Consider the following 15,009-nt stretch of genomic DNA (forward strand, 5'->3'; position numbering starts at 1 on the left):
TTTCAGCTAGGCCATTTGCATTTTTGGCACTGTGGATAAAATAGATGATACCAGGTGCAATGCTTAGCTGATTAATTATAGATAAAATATTTTAAGATTAACATTTTATCTTAAAGACGGATATATTCAAATTTAATTGATGTATCGTAAGTATTGGTATTTAAAGGTATCCTTAAAACCCGTTAAAAGCTTAAAAAATAGCATAAAATTTGAAATAAAATAATAGAAGACTTTAGTAGCATCCAATTTAATACCAATACTTGTGTTGGCATAGAAATAACATCCCTGTTATTTTAGGGGGACCAATGTGTAATAATCAAACAGCTTTTTATTTTAATTAATTTGCTTGGTTAATAAACACTTTGTATTTGACAAGCGTACACTGTTAATTTTATCAAAAATGCAATAAACAATACACAGCGAGTTTTAGCATTTTAAAACCACCCAAAAGCAGTACAGGTACAAACAAAAATGTCTTTAAAGGGGGCACATTTAAATAGGTCCGAGAAGCTCATTTAAACTATATAGGTCTAATAAAATATAAATGTAGGAAGGCTTCCAACGACGACCTATCTGGTCATGCATTACATAACTTGTACGAAACGCGGACTAAGAGAATGAACAGGTTCACAAGTTGATGGGTTTAAGTCGTTAATTGGAGGGAAAGCTAAGGAACGACTTTTGGGTCGAACTTTGTTGATGAGAACCATCATCGGGAAAGTCTGTGGCATTTCTAACCTCTTGAAATCTTGTTCCGACCATTGAGCGCAGTGGATTTTCTAAAATGAGCAAAATCGTTGAGTTTATGGGTTATAAAGATGAACGGATAAAACCGGTATTTTTAACTTATCACCCACATAGTTACAAACGTGGTAACTGGTAAGAAGTCATAACAACTGTTGTTGACCGCCACGCTTTCAAATTAGGTTACACTTGATGATTCACTGCGTAAAATACATTATCCTTTGTGTGCTCACTAAGTTAAATCGTATAGTAAAGGTGGGGAGATGGAATAACTTTTATTCTATTTTCTCTCCCTATTTGGCAGTAAACAAATATTTTTCAAAAAATTATGAAACCGTATCCTCATGACTTCCATAGACCGTTGTTAATTGTTTAAAACGCAATCGGGATATTCGGATATTATGTGCTATAGGTGTCCCATCTTCCCCATCCTGCTATATATACCATGTTCGTTTTGGAAGCAGCATTAAAACAATAGTCGTTATGAAATTTCTAGGATAAAACAAAATTTACACAATTTATAAATGTAATGGATTTCCAGTCCCAAGGAAAATAAAACAAATTTCCAAACGTAACTCGCCTGCGCAAGGTCTTTGCGTCCACAAATCTCCAGTGAAGAAACCAAACTCAATAACCGCTTGGAGTCACTAGAGTGTCGTTTCAACCACAACAAAAGCATCTGAAGGATTTAGACAATTCATTAGAAAGCCACTCACTAAGTTACATACGTGGCACCTCTTAAGCGGGCACCAAGTGTATATGAAACAGAACACCCAGTGTTATAACGACAACGCGTGGTTAAAACAAGTTACATTCATTTATTTATTCATTTATTAGTTACTACGGCGTTAGGTTTATCACCGATATATAGTGTCTTTTTCATGGAGACATAACGGTTATGGCAGCATCGAGCTTTGAACCTGGTGTCTTCTGTAGTCACGCGCTTGAAGGATGAAATAATTTATTGTGGTTTGCTTGCCGGGGTCTAGCCCCGAAGGTTTAGGGGTTCGAGCCTCGAAGCTGCTACCATATGGGCATATGTGCATAGCGGCAATTGCTCCAACCCAGTGGCAACAAATTTAAATTGTTAGACACACACAAAAGAATCACGAAAAGATTCATACGTGGTAACTCTTAAAACAGAAGAACGGGTTATAACGATTGTTGTTTTTCGGCCACGCGAGGATAAAGTTACATTTAGTGTTCCATATCTTCACTTTACCTGGTAAGACTTCTGTTTATGTCCCGTGTACTTCCTGTCTATCTGAGCAACATCGGACCTTGTGAGACCCAAGTTAAAAGCAAGGAGCGCCCATTCATACCCGATATACTTGCTCAAGTACGACATCACGTGGTCAGTTAATATATCATTGGAGGCGGGAATCTAAACACAAGAGGAATTAAAGATCTCTGATGAGTTTTGCGGGAAAACAAACATTTTCCTCATCCTTCTCCCTTTTCTTCTTTTCCATATTCTTTCTCTCTTCTTCAGCTCTCTCTAATTCCCTTTTTCTCTTTTCTTTCTCTCTGTTTCTTCTCTTTCGCACTCCTGTTGAAAATATTCAATAAACCTCTGTGCACACATCGCATAACAAAGCAAAGCCAAAGAACGATCTTATCACTTTAACAACGTTAAATTGCATTACAAGTCTCTCTCCACTTAAAAATTGACTTAAGCGAGGGCCCTTCTTAATTCTATAAAGTCTATATTTACCCTCTAACCGCTCCAGCCTTACCAAAACAACAAAGCATATCTTTCAGCATTATGTTTGCTGAGTAAGCAGACAGCTATGCGGTTCGTTTAACACCCCATACAATCGTAGTAGCTCTGACCTTAATAAGAAGGGTTTTCTTTTTCCCAGTACTTAACCTCTTGGAACTATAATTACGTATATCTGTCAGTCAAAGAAAACCTTCTTTCGAGTCTTCTGGCCCATGACATCTCTTAACCAAAAGTTGCGCTGAATGAACACGGAAGCCAAGTCTTATAAGATATTGTTTCACAACACAGTCAGCAGTTTCTAGGCTTTGCTCGCAAGGAAAGGTAAAGCAAAAAAACAAGGAGCGTATAAAGAGTGATGCGTGTACGCGACGAACGCTATTCACAATTGTCCTTGATTTAATAAAACACAACAATTGTTTATTGTTATCGACGCTTTGGGTCGACATAGGTCGCGATTCTGTTTCAGACAATTGAACTCGAAGACGCGAATGAACTGACTATGACGTAACAAACAGAATTTGTAAAAGGATGTCCGGTATATGTTTGAATATAAACATGACGGCCAATACATGTATCATAGAAAATGTTTCGGTTAAAGAATAAAATCACTGTCCGAATTTAAAATGATAAAAATCGTATCATAAACACAAGCTGTAATGCAGGAATGCACACGACTTTGTTTACTTAATGACTTGTGACGTCTCATTAGCGAAGGTATGGTTCACAACAGACAGAACGTCGCATTTAAAAATAGAAAGCAAAGCGAAGCCAGCAGTTCGACGAACAGAAATACGTCAGTCAATAAACTGAAAATAGGCATGGCAAATAATTTATATTACCTCACAGCAGGTCATTTTATGTGTATGCTTATATGTGGGCGTAGGCGGTTGTCATTGTTACGGAATACGCGTGTGGTGTTGCTCACATTTATAATCTGTCATGATAGTTAGTTGGCAGACCACTTGGCTGGTTATAGGGATAAGTGGATACTGGTATGTAAGATAAGAAGAAGTTCCACATTTCTGTGGTCAGTTAACTCAATTAAATCTATGTTGCGTGCAAAGGAAATATATGCATTATATTTCATATGTAGTAGGGTGGGAAAGAAGGGCCACCTTTAGCATATAATATCCATGTATTCTGATCGTGTTTCAAACAATAAATAACGGTCGATAGAAATCGTGAGCATACGGTTTTATAATTTTTGACTGTTCTTTGTTTACTAGCAAATAGAAGGAAAAAATAGAATAAAAGGTGACCCATTTCCCTATTCAGGTTCTTGTCGGCAACCTAGTATTTGAGATTTAGCTCATTACCCCCAGGTTTAGTAAGCGACGAGTTATAGTGTATAGCACTGTGGGGTAAGATGAATACTGTTGGCAAAATCCCATCTATATATCTGATATTTCCTGATCTGGGTTTAAACTATTAACAGAACTCTTTCAGTGTCGTGAGGATACGGTTATATAATTCTGTAAGTACGGTTTGTTTACTACCAAATGGGATGATAAAAAAAATGAGAACATGTCCCATATTCCCCATCCAATTTTATTGTGTTGTAGTTTAACAAAGTAACATTTTAGCTTTATCCTATCGTAGGGGTGATTTATATTATAAAGATGAATCTAGCTGTTAAAATAATTGGCTCACTCTTGCTTATGCTTGTCGGTGCGCTGTGGTCGATTTACGCGATAATGAAGATTATGGCGTCATGCTTACGTCATGGGACGGAAAAAACTTTCGAGAAAAAAAGCCGAAACATTCCGAAGTTTTACGAATCTTGGAAACCATCAAAAGACCCGGGATTGGAAACAAAATGGAAGCATAGTTACGTCAAAACACCAAACAATGGAATGCGATTTCACTTCGTGAGGTCGGGGCAATCGCCAGATCATTTAAACTTCGAAGCAAATGGACAAACTAAACTGAAAAGCCGAGCTAATGGTAAGACAATGATTGAATGGGTTGAATGATTGAATGAATGATGAATGATGAATGGATCAAAGAATGAACATGTGAATAAAAAAAAAATATATACGGCTAATTCGTATTGTGGGTTCAGCAACAACGCTTTTATCTGACATTTTACCCCCAGCTTTTTTCCGTAGCGTTTTTTAACGACTGTAGTTTTGCTGCTACTTCTAACTCTGTTCTTTTTTAATTAATCTGATCTTCGTTACTGCATTCGCCAAGATATACAAAATCACGTTTATATTAAAGTACCTTTAACACTCCCCCCTTGCTGCAGGTCGTGGTCCAAAACTTGTTCTGTGTCTTCATGGATTTCCAGAATGTTGGTTTTCGTGGAGACATCTACTTCGTGAATTCGACAGCGAAGGTAGAAACAGGGTATCTTGTGACCTCACATGTCAATCAAAAGTGACAGAAACTGTATAGAAAACGTTTACATTTAATAATAAAGAAATGAATAATATCCTTGCGTGGCGGGGCAACGGCAGCAGTCGTTATGCACGGATATTCTATTTCATACGGCTCGTGTCCGCGAGTTAACATGTATGTAACTTTGCACATGTTCATTCTTTATGCATAACTGATAATTTAGAAAACCATAACAGGGATCATTGGGTTAAAAAATAAGTCTTGCCCAAGAACTCATACACCCACAATGGTAGCAGCGAGCTTCGAATCCGTAACCTCTGGACTAGAGGAGGCAGGCGTGGGTGTTTGTGGGCATGACACTAAACGCCTCCATAACAAAGTATATGAACCAGACCACCACTGTTATAACAACTGTTGTTGCCCTGCCACACAATTATAAATAAGTTAAATTCAATCAATCACATAATTAAATATATATAATGGGGTGGGGGAAAAATGCCACACTTTTTCATCTATTTTCTGTCCCATTTAGTAGTAAACAAAGAAAATGCAAAGAATTATAAAACCGTATCCTTCCGACTGCCATATAGACCATTGTTAATTTAGATTTAGATATTTGGATATTATGTGCTAAAGAGTAAAGATGTCTCATTTTCCCCCACATTCTTATAATTACCGGAAGAGTCAATTAACCATTAAAGTCAAACGGTTAAATTTAGGGTAATAAGTGCAGAACATAAGATAGTTAGGATATATGACTAACCATCCCACCTATCCAGATGAAACGTCATATTTCGTTGTTGCTATCGATTCGCGGGGTTACGGCGGTTCTGACGTCACATCCGGTGTCTCATCGTACCACCTCTCCCACCTGAGCTCTGACGTCAAGAACATCGTGACGTCATTAGGATATGACGTATGCACGCTGGTGAGCCACGATTGGGGAGGTGTTGTAGCGTGGGAAGTAGTGGAAAGATACCCGGAAGTTCTGGACGGCCTGTTTGTGATCAACTGCCCTCACCCGAATGCTGGAACAGATATTGGAAAATCTAGTTTGAAACAAACTCTCATTAGAAGCTGGTACATGTTTTTCTTCGCGGTAAGTTAATAATTAATAACGTAGGATGGGGAAATGGGACATAATATAATGGGGTGAGGGAAGTCGGTATACCTTTAACACATAATATCCAAATATCTTGATCGTGTTTCAAGCAATTAACAATGGTCTATGGAAGTCGTAAAGATACAGTTTTATAATTTTTTGAATGTTTTTTGTTTACTACCAAATGGGAAGTAATAAGAAACGGTGTATAAGAAACCGAAGATAAGGCTTTCTCTCAGTATAAGGCCCCTATTTTCGGATCACCCCAAATTTAAAAAATGCTGCATGAATTTAACCTATTTCTTCGTACTACACGCCTCATTTGGCGCATACCTCTAAAGGTGCCTGCTGTACACAGTATCCGGAATTCGTCCGTTTTGTCTGTTTTGTCCGGATTTCGCTGCTGCCGCATGCGGAATTGGCCATATGGGTTGGCATACGACGCAAGCGAATTCGCACGCCGGATACTGTGTACAGCCACCTTTAGTTTGTTACACAAGCACGGAAAATAATACGGTCACTTGAATAACAAATAGGACTTTAACGTTGAATGCTCCCTGGCATTTACAATTTGATTATTATTCTGCTTGGATTTATATTGTAGGGTGGGGGAAGATTGGACACCTTTTCGTTTGGTTTTCTCTTTTCATTTGGTAGTAAACAAAGAACAGTCAATGAATTATAAAACCGTATCTTCAGGACTTCCACAGACCGTTGTTAATTGTTTAAAACACGATCAGGCTATTTGGATATTATGTGTTAAAGGTGTCCCATCTTTCTCCACTCTACTATATTGTTTAGGTATTTAAGTTTTGTAACGTTCGTATTTTACCAATATTTAGCTTAGTTTTGTGTATGTTTTGTAAGTGAAGGTGCGTGTGGTACATCATACATCATAAGTTGTAAACGTGAGGCGTAATTAATGGGAGTCACATGTATACGTCAGCAACACGACTTTAAATCATGTCTGCTTATCCGTACTGCAATACCTTTAGCAACACGACTGTGGGCATTGAAGTGCGACTATATGGATCTAAAGTCACTAAAGTTCCCACCCACAAGGATACAAATGACTTAACCAACCAAAAATCATGTCTGCTTATCCACACATTGCAGTAGTTTCATCAGCTGGACTGTGGGCATAGGTGGCAACCATTGATAAGTCACTCAAGTTTCCACCCACGAGGATATAAATGAGCAAACATTAAGGTCTATAAACAGTTACAGGAGAAATCCGATTTTAAAACTGAAAACAAAGCGCATGGATTTTTCTGTATATAGTTTGTTGTATTTGGAACTCATGCGCAACGTCTTGCCAGCAAGTAAATTCTATGCATAATTCAAGTACAACTTATGCAACGAGCTACATAAACCTACATACCTACACACACACCTTCGGTTTTGCCTAATTAAAGCCATGACACAAGATGAGAGCTGCCGGAGTTATAATTTAATTCAGATAAAAAGCGATTCAATTTATTGTAATCCGGGTTTAAAACCGTTTCGCAATTAAACGAACGTCGTTTCAGTAAACTTAAAATATTGATTGAGCATCGGTGTTTCGTCTGTAATGCAGTCCTATTCTTAACAACTGGGGCAACAGCATTCCCTGGTTAAACCGCAAATAGGCACACATTAAGCCTTAAGAGAAGTATAATGTATATGCGTCTCCCTGTAGGCCCTTTATATACCCTGACCTTGCGAACTTGGGCCCAAACGCTTAGAAGTCAAGTACACTATGATTAGTTGGCATGAATTATAATTAATGGGTTCAAGTCTCGTCGCTGCTACCTTTGTCGGCGTATGTGTCCTTGGGCAAGACAATTAACGGAAGTTGCTCCAACCCAGTGGTCACTAATGGGTTGTCCAAGTTATCAGCCATATACATAGAAAAATGAAAAAAAATACAAAAAATATTCACTCCTAGAGTAACGTATATGGTATAACTCGTTGACTGGCACGAGGTGTATGAAACAGAACACCCGTGTTATAATTATTCATTCATTCATTCAATTCGGTGGTGATTGATGATATGCTGCTTCAGTTGGAACGCAGGCAACAACACAATGAGTAACGTGTTGTATTGACGTGTGGAACGTCAAGGGTGTATAAACACATACTTTACGGTTCAATTTGCTACTATGGGGTAAGATGGATACCGTTGGCACATAATACACATAATACCGTTGGCACATAATCCAACATTAAATTATCGTGTTTTGAACAATTAACAATGTTTTAAACAATTAGTAAAAATGATTTAAAACATTTTAACAACTATAGTAGGTTGGGGTAAGATGTTTCATGTTTTTAATCTCTGTTATCGTCTAATTGGTAGTAAACACTCTATAAAATCGTTGTTAATTGTTAAAACACGATAAGGCGATATTGTGTGCTAACGGATCCATGGAGGTGATGCAGTCTTCGCGAACGTAACAAAACAACTTTAAAAGGAGCTGTTTTTAAATTAAATTCAAATGACCCCATAAGAATTTTAAGGCAGGGGACTATGAATCATCTCGACTTACCCCAAATATACATTTTACGCAGAACTCCGTGGTTATGTTGTCTTTGTATAATCTAAATAATCGCTTTGTTGTGCTGCTGTCAGTGGCAACCATGGTCTAAATCCCCTGACACGCCTCGCGTAAGTCTTAACCCATACATAGACACTTTCTGACCTTTAAAATTGTATTTTATTCCAAGTTTTTCTTCGAATTACCGAAAAACATGCGTTTTCCCTAGACCTACCGCGTTATTTTGGACACAACGTGTTGTTTAATTTACCTTTTACGTAAGAATTGGACTTTGGGTGTTGAGAATTTTTATTAAGGAGAATCTCAAAATCTTGAAACATAAATCTGGTTTGCATTCCTACCGGTACACATACGTCACTATTACATGGGGGGCGAGGTTTAAAGATTATCCATGGTTGCCACTCCCGTGCTCATCACAGTCGAGTTGCTGAAGCTATTGCAGTGAGTGGCTAAGCAGACGTGACTTTTGGTTGGTTTGCGCGTGTAAAATATTGTAAAACACTTCAGAACAGAAACTTCAAAATGTTAAGGGTGTATGTTTTCATACGCCATCAGCTAATCAAAAATCAACTTGAAAAAACTGCCGAATCGGATAAATAATAAATGCCTGCTTTTGGCGACTTGTTTATTTATATTGGTGAAGTAATCTTTACGTTTATCTCTGGAACAAAAATCGGAGAGTCCCGTCTTATCCCACCCTTCTGTATAACTATCGTCGTTGCCCCGCAGTGCGAAGATGAATAAGTGATACTATGTCATTGTATCGGTAAAGGAAAGTTTCAATTCATATTTATAACTGCATACAGCACTTCGCATCGTGATTAATGTTGAAACTATACCCGGTAAATGACTAGTTGCTGCATTTCAGACATTTCTTGGGCTATAAATAGTTGGGTTAAACTAATTACACCATGCTTTCATGTAAAGTTAGAATTTGTGACACTTTTGTTCACGGTGACTTGACTTACTACCTCGAAAGTCACTGCACGTTAGGTCCAATACTAATTATAACGAATATTTTGTCTCTGATGTATTAGGCCTTAACGCGTGACGAAAATGCGAGGTGTAGGGATTCAACGTGTTCGTATTATTACTCTACAGCAAGCACGTGTGTCTGACGAATAAAATGAGAAAATATCAGCGAAATATTTATGTTTTTGAATCTACCATGAAGTTCCCACACGATTTCAAATACAGTCACGTTATATATAAAGCAAAGACTTTCGCAAATAATATTCAAGTACCAAGATCGTGTTTTAAACAATTACCAACTATGGGGGCGCGAGAGTACGATATTCTTTGTTTGCTACCGAATTGCACGAGAAAATAGAATAAAAATGTGTCCCATCTTCCCCTACACTACTATATAGTAGGATGGGGGAAGATGGGACACCTTCGGCGCATAATATCCGAACACCCTGATCGTGTTTTAAACAATCAACAACAGTCTATGGAGCATATAGTTTCATAATTCTTTGAAAGTTCCTTGTTTACTACCACATTGGACGAGAAAATAGAATGAAAATGTGTTCCAACTTCCCCCACCCTACTATATCTATAGCATTACAATGAGACCCGATGTTATAACTGTTAGAACACGTGTTTTAGAATATTTATTTTTTCAAAAGAGGGGCTTGACTCCCGAACCCCCTGACTGCGCCACTGAACCCATATAAACCCCACCCATAGCAGTTATAGTCATAACGTTTCCTCCCTATATAATAAACAACAGGGACATAAATATTTCAACCAAACACCCATCGAAGTTACCACGTATACATTGCATACTTTCCAATACTATAAACAAAAACCGATTACATTCCAAAACAGCAATTCGCAAAATTACATTAATATTTAAATTTAACAGACAAGGAAGTGGATGATTCTTATTCTTTATTTTAACATTTATTTTCTGGTTATAGTTTTTTTAATATGTAGGTATCAGCCATACGTATATTGAGGAGGTATTAGGCACGCAAACAAATGTTTAACTTTATATAAAATATTTTATACCTACGAAACTTTCGATGAATGTAACTGCATCCTATCGTAGCAGGCAATAACAGTCGATATATATCTCGAATGTTCAGTTTCATACATCGCGTGCCCGCTAAATACGACTCTAATGAACATAGGCAACTATAGATTTGCAACTTCCGTTAAGGATGAACTTGGATCCCGTACGCCCACAACGGCGGCAGCATTAAGTCTTGAACTCGGTATACCATATGGTTATTGGGCGAGCGCCCACCACGCCGGTTATACACATAAGACTAGATGATAATCTACATACCTTGCGTATTTAACGACTTTCCTACAACCCGGACCAAAGTTGATCAGTTCTCTTTAGTCCAAGAATGAACGAACATTAAGCGACTAAAACCACTTAATTTACCTTTTCTGACGACATTTCTTGCTTGCGTGGAAATTCAGTGATCCAGGTTGGCGCATAGGTAACAGTTAAACAGCCTATGTTGTGTAGGCATATATAAACTTTCTATAATACATATATACAGCTAAACAATGTGTTAACAGGCACATAGTAAATCGATGTGGCGCATAAGTATAACAGCCATGCTGTGGCCATATAAACACATTATAATATATATATACATATATATATATACAGGTACACACATATATATACAGGTACACACATATAGTTATCAAGAATACAACTCTTGATCCGCTATAACAACTGTCTTATAATTCCCTTAAACAAATATAAAACATCAAAAGTCTAAATCAAATCTAAAATCCAATCATTTAAACCAAAAGACCTGGTTTACTGTTACTGCACTTAAAGGGCTCTAACATTTGGCTTTTTGATAAAACGTTGATTAAATTGCGCTTCTCGTTGATTATTTCAGTGTTTCCCGTTTGGATAGTCGTTTTTATAGAATGTGCCCGCTTTGGGACAACCCTTTTTGCTACATACCACTGTGGGGTAAGATGGGACATCGTTAGCACATATTATTCAAATATTCTGATCGTGTTTTTAAAAAAATTAACAACGGTCTTGGGAGTCGTGAGGATACGGTTTATAACTCGTTGAATGTTTTTATTATGTCAAGCCTAGTTTCTAGGTCCTCAAGCACATGTCCTAACGTTATCCATCTTACCCCACAGTACAAAATAATAAACCTTTTTTAACTTTTAGGTCCGCAAGGATTTATGTGCTAACGTTAACCATTTTACCCCACAGTTTAAAATAACAAACCTTTTGTTTTAGTTGCCAGTTTTGCCGGAGATTTATATTTCCCATAACGACTTCTGGTTTTTGGAAGAAAACTTAAACATGGGCGGGGAATGGAAGAAAAACATTGTCGATCAGGACGAGATGGACGTTTACAAGTACTCGCTAGATGGCGCTAGCATCAACGCTTCAATCAACTACTACAGAGCGCTGGTACTGCCAATATACCAGCACGGTGTCGCGCCTAAAACGACCCGTTCGCTCACTGTTAAGTTTCCAATACGTTTAGTATGGGGAACACAAGATCCCTACATGGACGTGGCGATGGCCGAGCGAACAAAGGTTTATTTGCCGGGAACTGAGAGCTCGAATTCCCGCAGCGAGGTGCTTCTTGTCCCCGATGCCGGCCACTTTCTGCAGCAAGACGAGCCGGAGCTTATAACGAAAATGGTGAAGCAGTTTCTTGCCGATTTAGAAGATTAATGACGTCATCAACATACATCACAATTAGTGACGTTACAAAACATGGTTGCACGGCATAAGTGTTTATTATGACGCAATACTTGTCGTGGCAATGGGTAAATCAAGCGGTTTAAACACGTGTCTGCCACGGTAAAAATGAAACGAATTTACAGTCGAAGTACCCGTGGAGCCCTTTATGTATTCGGAATGACGTAACATAATATTGCATTGCATTATACTCTAGTACGGTTCGTAGCCTCTATTGCATCCTAAGCGTTAAAATGAAATATGTACCGACGAAACAAGTACGTAAAAACTATTATTATGAAGTCAGAAAGCGTGCTGAGCAGGAATGTGTTAGTACGACGTCACAATAGTCAAACAATGAAAGATTATGACACACCCCTTCGCCCGCGTGACGTCACCAAGGCAACAAAAAACTATAACGTCAGAATCGTGACGTCAGAAGCGACAAGAGAACGTGACGTCAAAAGCGACGAACCTTAGCGACCACACATGTCACGTCAAGATGACGTCAGAGTACAGTGATGACGTCATCACAGCTGGCGACTGAGTAGTTCATTGACGTCAATGTTGCAGGGCCCGAAACATTCAAGTGTTTCGTCATACTCCATGTTGCCTGTGACGTCATTCTGCTGTTGAAAGTTGTTCACCATATTCATGTCCGGTCTGAAATAAAGTTCATATGGTTATAAGGGTAAAGGGTATATTGTGAGCAGGAAAATAAAGTCTATATAGTAGGCTGGGGGGAGACGGGACACCTTTAGCACATAATATCAAAATATTCTGATTGGGTTTTAAACAATTAACAACGGTCGATGGGAGTCGCGATGACACGGTTTTAAAATTTTTGGATTTTTTGTTTTGTTTAGTATCAAGTGAGAAAATAGGAGGTGTCCCACTTTTCCCTATCCTACTTATTATGATAAATAGGATATTTTGTATTAGAAAAATGACGGTGACGTTTTCACTAAAAAAGTTAATTCTGGTTGTGAGGACATGGTTATTGGAATTAATTTATAATAGTAAGTAGGGTATATGGTGCTATGATAGGTTACTATCAGGTTTATTCTTGTTGTTCATATTCTGTGTGAGTGAGGTTAGTGTGGCACGCCCTGGGTCCTGACATTTAGGCCAGAGTTGCCCATTAACCCAAACACAGGTTGTTATGAAGTCTATTTATATTTTAACAAATAGAACAAAAAGTAAGGTAGTGATAAGAGAAATGGTAATATGGTAAATTTCAGGTCCCATGGTGTGCCAAGTTTTGACTAGCGTTATGTAACACTGGAAAAAGGTTTTATTAAATTGGTGTGGCGCAAACAGAACTATTTTGACTAAAAGTTTAAATACTAAAACCAAGTAAAAAATAACAAAACTTAATAAAAACAGGAAATTTTATTAACAAAAATATATAAAAGAAAGATAAAAAACAAAATAAACTAAATTAAGATATAGTAGGATGGGAAAAGATGGGACACCTTTTCATTCTATATTTTCGTCCCATTTGGTAGTAAACAAAGAACATTCAAAGAATTATAAAACCTTGTCCTCATGACTTTCATAGATCGTTGTTAATTGTTTAAAACACGATCGGGATATTTGGATATTTTGTGCTAAAGGTGTCTCATCCCCTACCCCACTATAACTTAAAAAACTAAACATGAACATAAGAGACTCACACGTCATACTGTATGTTGTTGTGATGTGGAACGTTATTGGGGCTGTGGATTGATAGTTGAGCTTCGTAGCTGCTTGCTGGTGTGTTGGGTGCGCTGTGGTCGCCCATGTTGCTCATGTTCAATTGGTTGCTAAAAAATATATGGGTTATATGGGTGGGTACCTTTATGTGGGTACCTTTATACTGGAGTGCCTATATATATATATGTATATGGGTACAATTTTGTATGGGTGCTTATATATGCGTATATATATATATATATATATATATATATATATATATGGGAGATTACATATATATATGGGCAGTCTGGCCCTGGGCTCAGTGGTTACACATTTATGGCTGGACGATAGTCACAATACTACCACTGTAGATGCATGAACGCACATAAAGTTACATTTGTGGTAACCCATAGGTGGGCATGCGGTGTAGAAAATAAAATACCCAGAGTATACTGACCGTCGTTGTCCGCCATTGGAGGATAACTAAGCGATATATATTCATTTATTTTTGTGGGTAAGCAGAATAAGGTGCTCAACAACTGGTTAAAGTTTACCTGTTAGGAATATGCTGCATCAGTTCAGTCCTCACATATCCATCTCCTTGCGCTGTAACATACATATATGTAATGGATTAACTAAATATACAACACCTTAATAACAGGTAGACAGGTAGCATATACTTCTCATACACCAGACACACATGATGTATTCATGTACCTCATGCTCACTGTCAAGTTATAACATGGGTGTCTTCTCATACACCAGACACACACGGTGTATTCATACACTTCATGCTCACTGTCAAGTTATAACATAGGTGTCTTCTTATACACCAGACACACACGGTGTATTCATACACTTCATGCTCACTGTCAAATTATAACATGGGTGTCTTTTTATACACCACATGCTCACTGTCAAATTATAACATGGGTGTCTTTTTATACACCACATGCTCACTGTCAAATTATAACATGGGTGTCTTCTTATACACCAGACACAAATGGTGTATTCATACACCTCATGCTCACTGTGAAGTTATAACTTGGGTGTCTTCTTATACACCAGACACAAATAGTGTATTCATACACCTTATGCTCACTGTCAAGTTATAACATGGGTGTCTTCTCATACACCAGACACACAGGGTGTATTCATACACCTTATGCTCACTGTCAAATTATAACATGGGTGTCTTCTT

General features: G+C 37.8%; 3 protein-coding genes across 9 annotated transcripts in view; 1 reads left to right on the forward strand and 2 right to left on the reverse strand.

Annotated features, from left to right (window-relative positions):
- Positions 1-4,823, reverse strand: LOC149743550 (uncharacterized). Of its 3 annotated transcripts, none has more exons than XM_089875906.1 (5): positions 4,691-4,823; positions 2,181-2,293; positions 1,967-2,128; positions 1,325-1,423; positions 1-779 (listed from the first exon to the last, which is right to left on the reverse strand). In XM_089875906.1, exons 2-5 carry the CDS (start codon positions 2,214-2,216, stop codon positions 585-587), a joined length of 492 nt encoding a protein of 163 aa, XP_089732032.1. In that variant the 5' UTR covers positions 2,217-2,293; positions 4,691-4,823; the 3' UTR covers positions 1-584. The 3 variants fall into 3 exon arrangements, with proteins under 3 accessions (XP_089732032.1, XP_089732015.1, XP_089732022.1); XM_089875889.1 differs by lacking the exon at positions 4,691-4,823 and adding an exon at positions 2,481-2,802; XM_089875896.1 differs by lacking the exon at positions 4,691-4,823 and adding an exon at positions 2,578-2,800.
- Positions 3,351-12,359, forward strand: LOC149743551 (epoxide hydrolase 4-like). The gene is made up of 4 exons (XM_089874225.1): positions 3,351-4,411; positions 4,716-4,805; positions 5,587-5,906; positions 11,679-12,359. Exons 1-4 carry the CDS (start codon positions 4,087-4,089, stop codon positions 12,123-12,125), a joined length of 1,182 nt encoding a protein of 393 aa, XP_089730351.1. The 5' UTR covers positions 3,351-4,086; the 3' UTR covers positions 12,126-12,359.
- Positions 12,172-15,009, reverse strand: part of LOC149743552 (signal transducer and activator of transcription 5B-like) — a 24,526-nt gene continuing 21,688 nt past the window's right edge. For 4 of the 5 annotated variants that reach the window (XM_089893909.1, XM_089893988.1, XM_089893532.1 and 1 more), the window contains 3 exons: positions 14,363-14,414; positions 13,808-13,936; positions 12,172-12,794 (listed from right to left, as the gene is read on the reverse strand). In XM_089893909.1, the coding sequence (XP_089750035.1) occupies positions 12,662-12,794; positions 13,808-13,936; positions 14,363-14,414 (314 nt within the window). In that variant the 3' untranslated portion in view covers positions 12,172-12,661. The remainder of the gene's footprint in view (positions 12,795-13,807; positions 13,937-14,362; positions 14,415-15,009) is intronic. The other variant, XM_089893834.1, reaches the window with a different exon arrangement.

Source organism: Ciona robusta, chromosome 1, assembly GCF_009617815.1.
Source record: "Ciona robusta chromosome 1, ASM961781v2".
Taxonomy (NCBI): Eukaryota; Metazoa; Chordata; class Ascidiacea; order Phlebobranchia; family Cionidae; genus Ciona; species Ciona robusta.

Excerpts from the sequence above, each read along its gene's own strand:
- LOC149743550 (XM_089875889.1), bottom strand. The coding sequence starts at position 2,508 with ATGCTGAAAGATATGCTTTGTTGTTTTG. Across the intron at positions 2,294-2,480 it reads AGATATGCTTTGTTGTTTTG|GAGTGCGAAAGAGAAGAAAC; the intron begins GTAAGGCTGGAG and ends TATTTTCAACAG. Across the intron at positions 2,129-2,180 it reads GGGAGAAGGATGAGGAAAAT|ATTCCCGCCTCCAATGATAT; the intron begins GTTTGTTTTCCC and ends TCTTGTGTTTAG.
- LOC149743551 (XM_089874225.1), top strand. The coding sequence starts at position 4,087 with ATGAATCTAGCTGTTAAAATAATTGGCTCACTCTTGCTTATGCTTGTC. Across the intron at positions 4,806-5,586 it reads TCGTGAATTCGACAGCGAAG|ATGAAACGTCATATTTCGTT; the intron begins GTAGAAACAGGG and ends CCACCTATCCAG. Across the intron at positions 5,907-11,678 it reads GGTACATGTTTTTCTTCGCG|TTGCCAGTTTTGCCGGAGAT; the intron begins GTAAGTTAATAA and ends CTTTTGTTTTAG.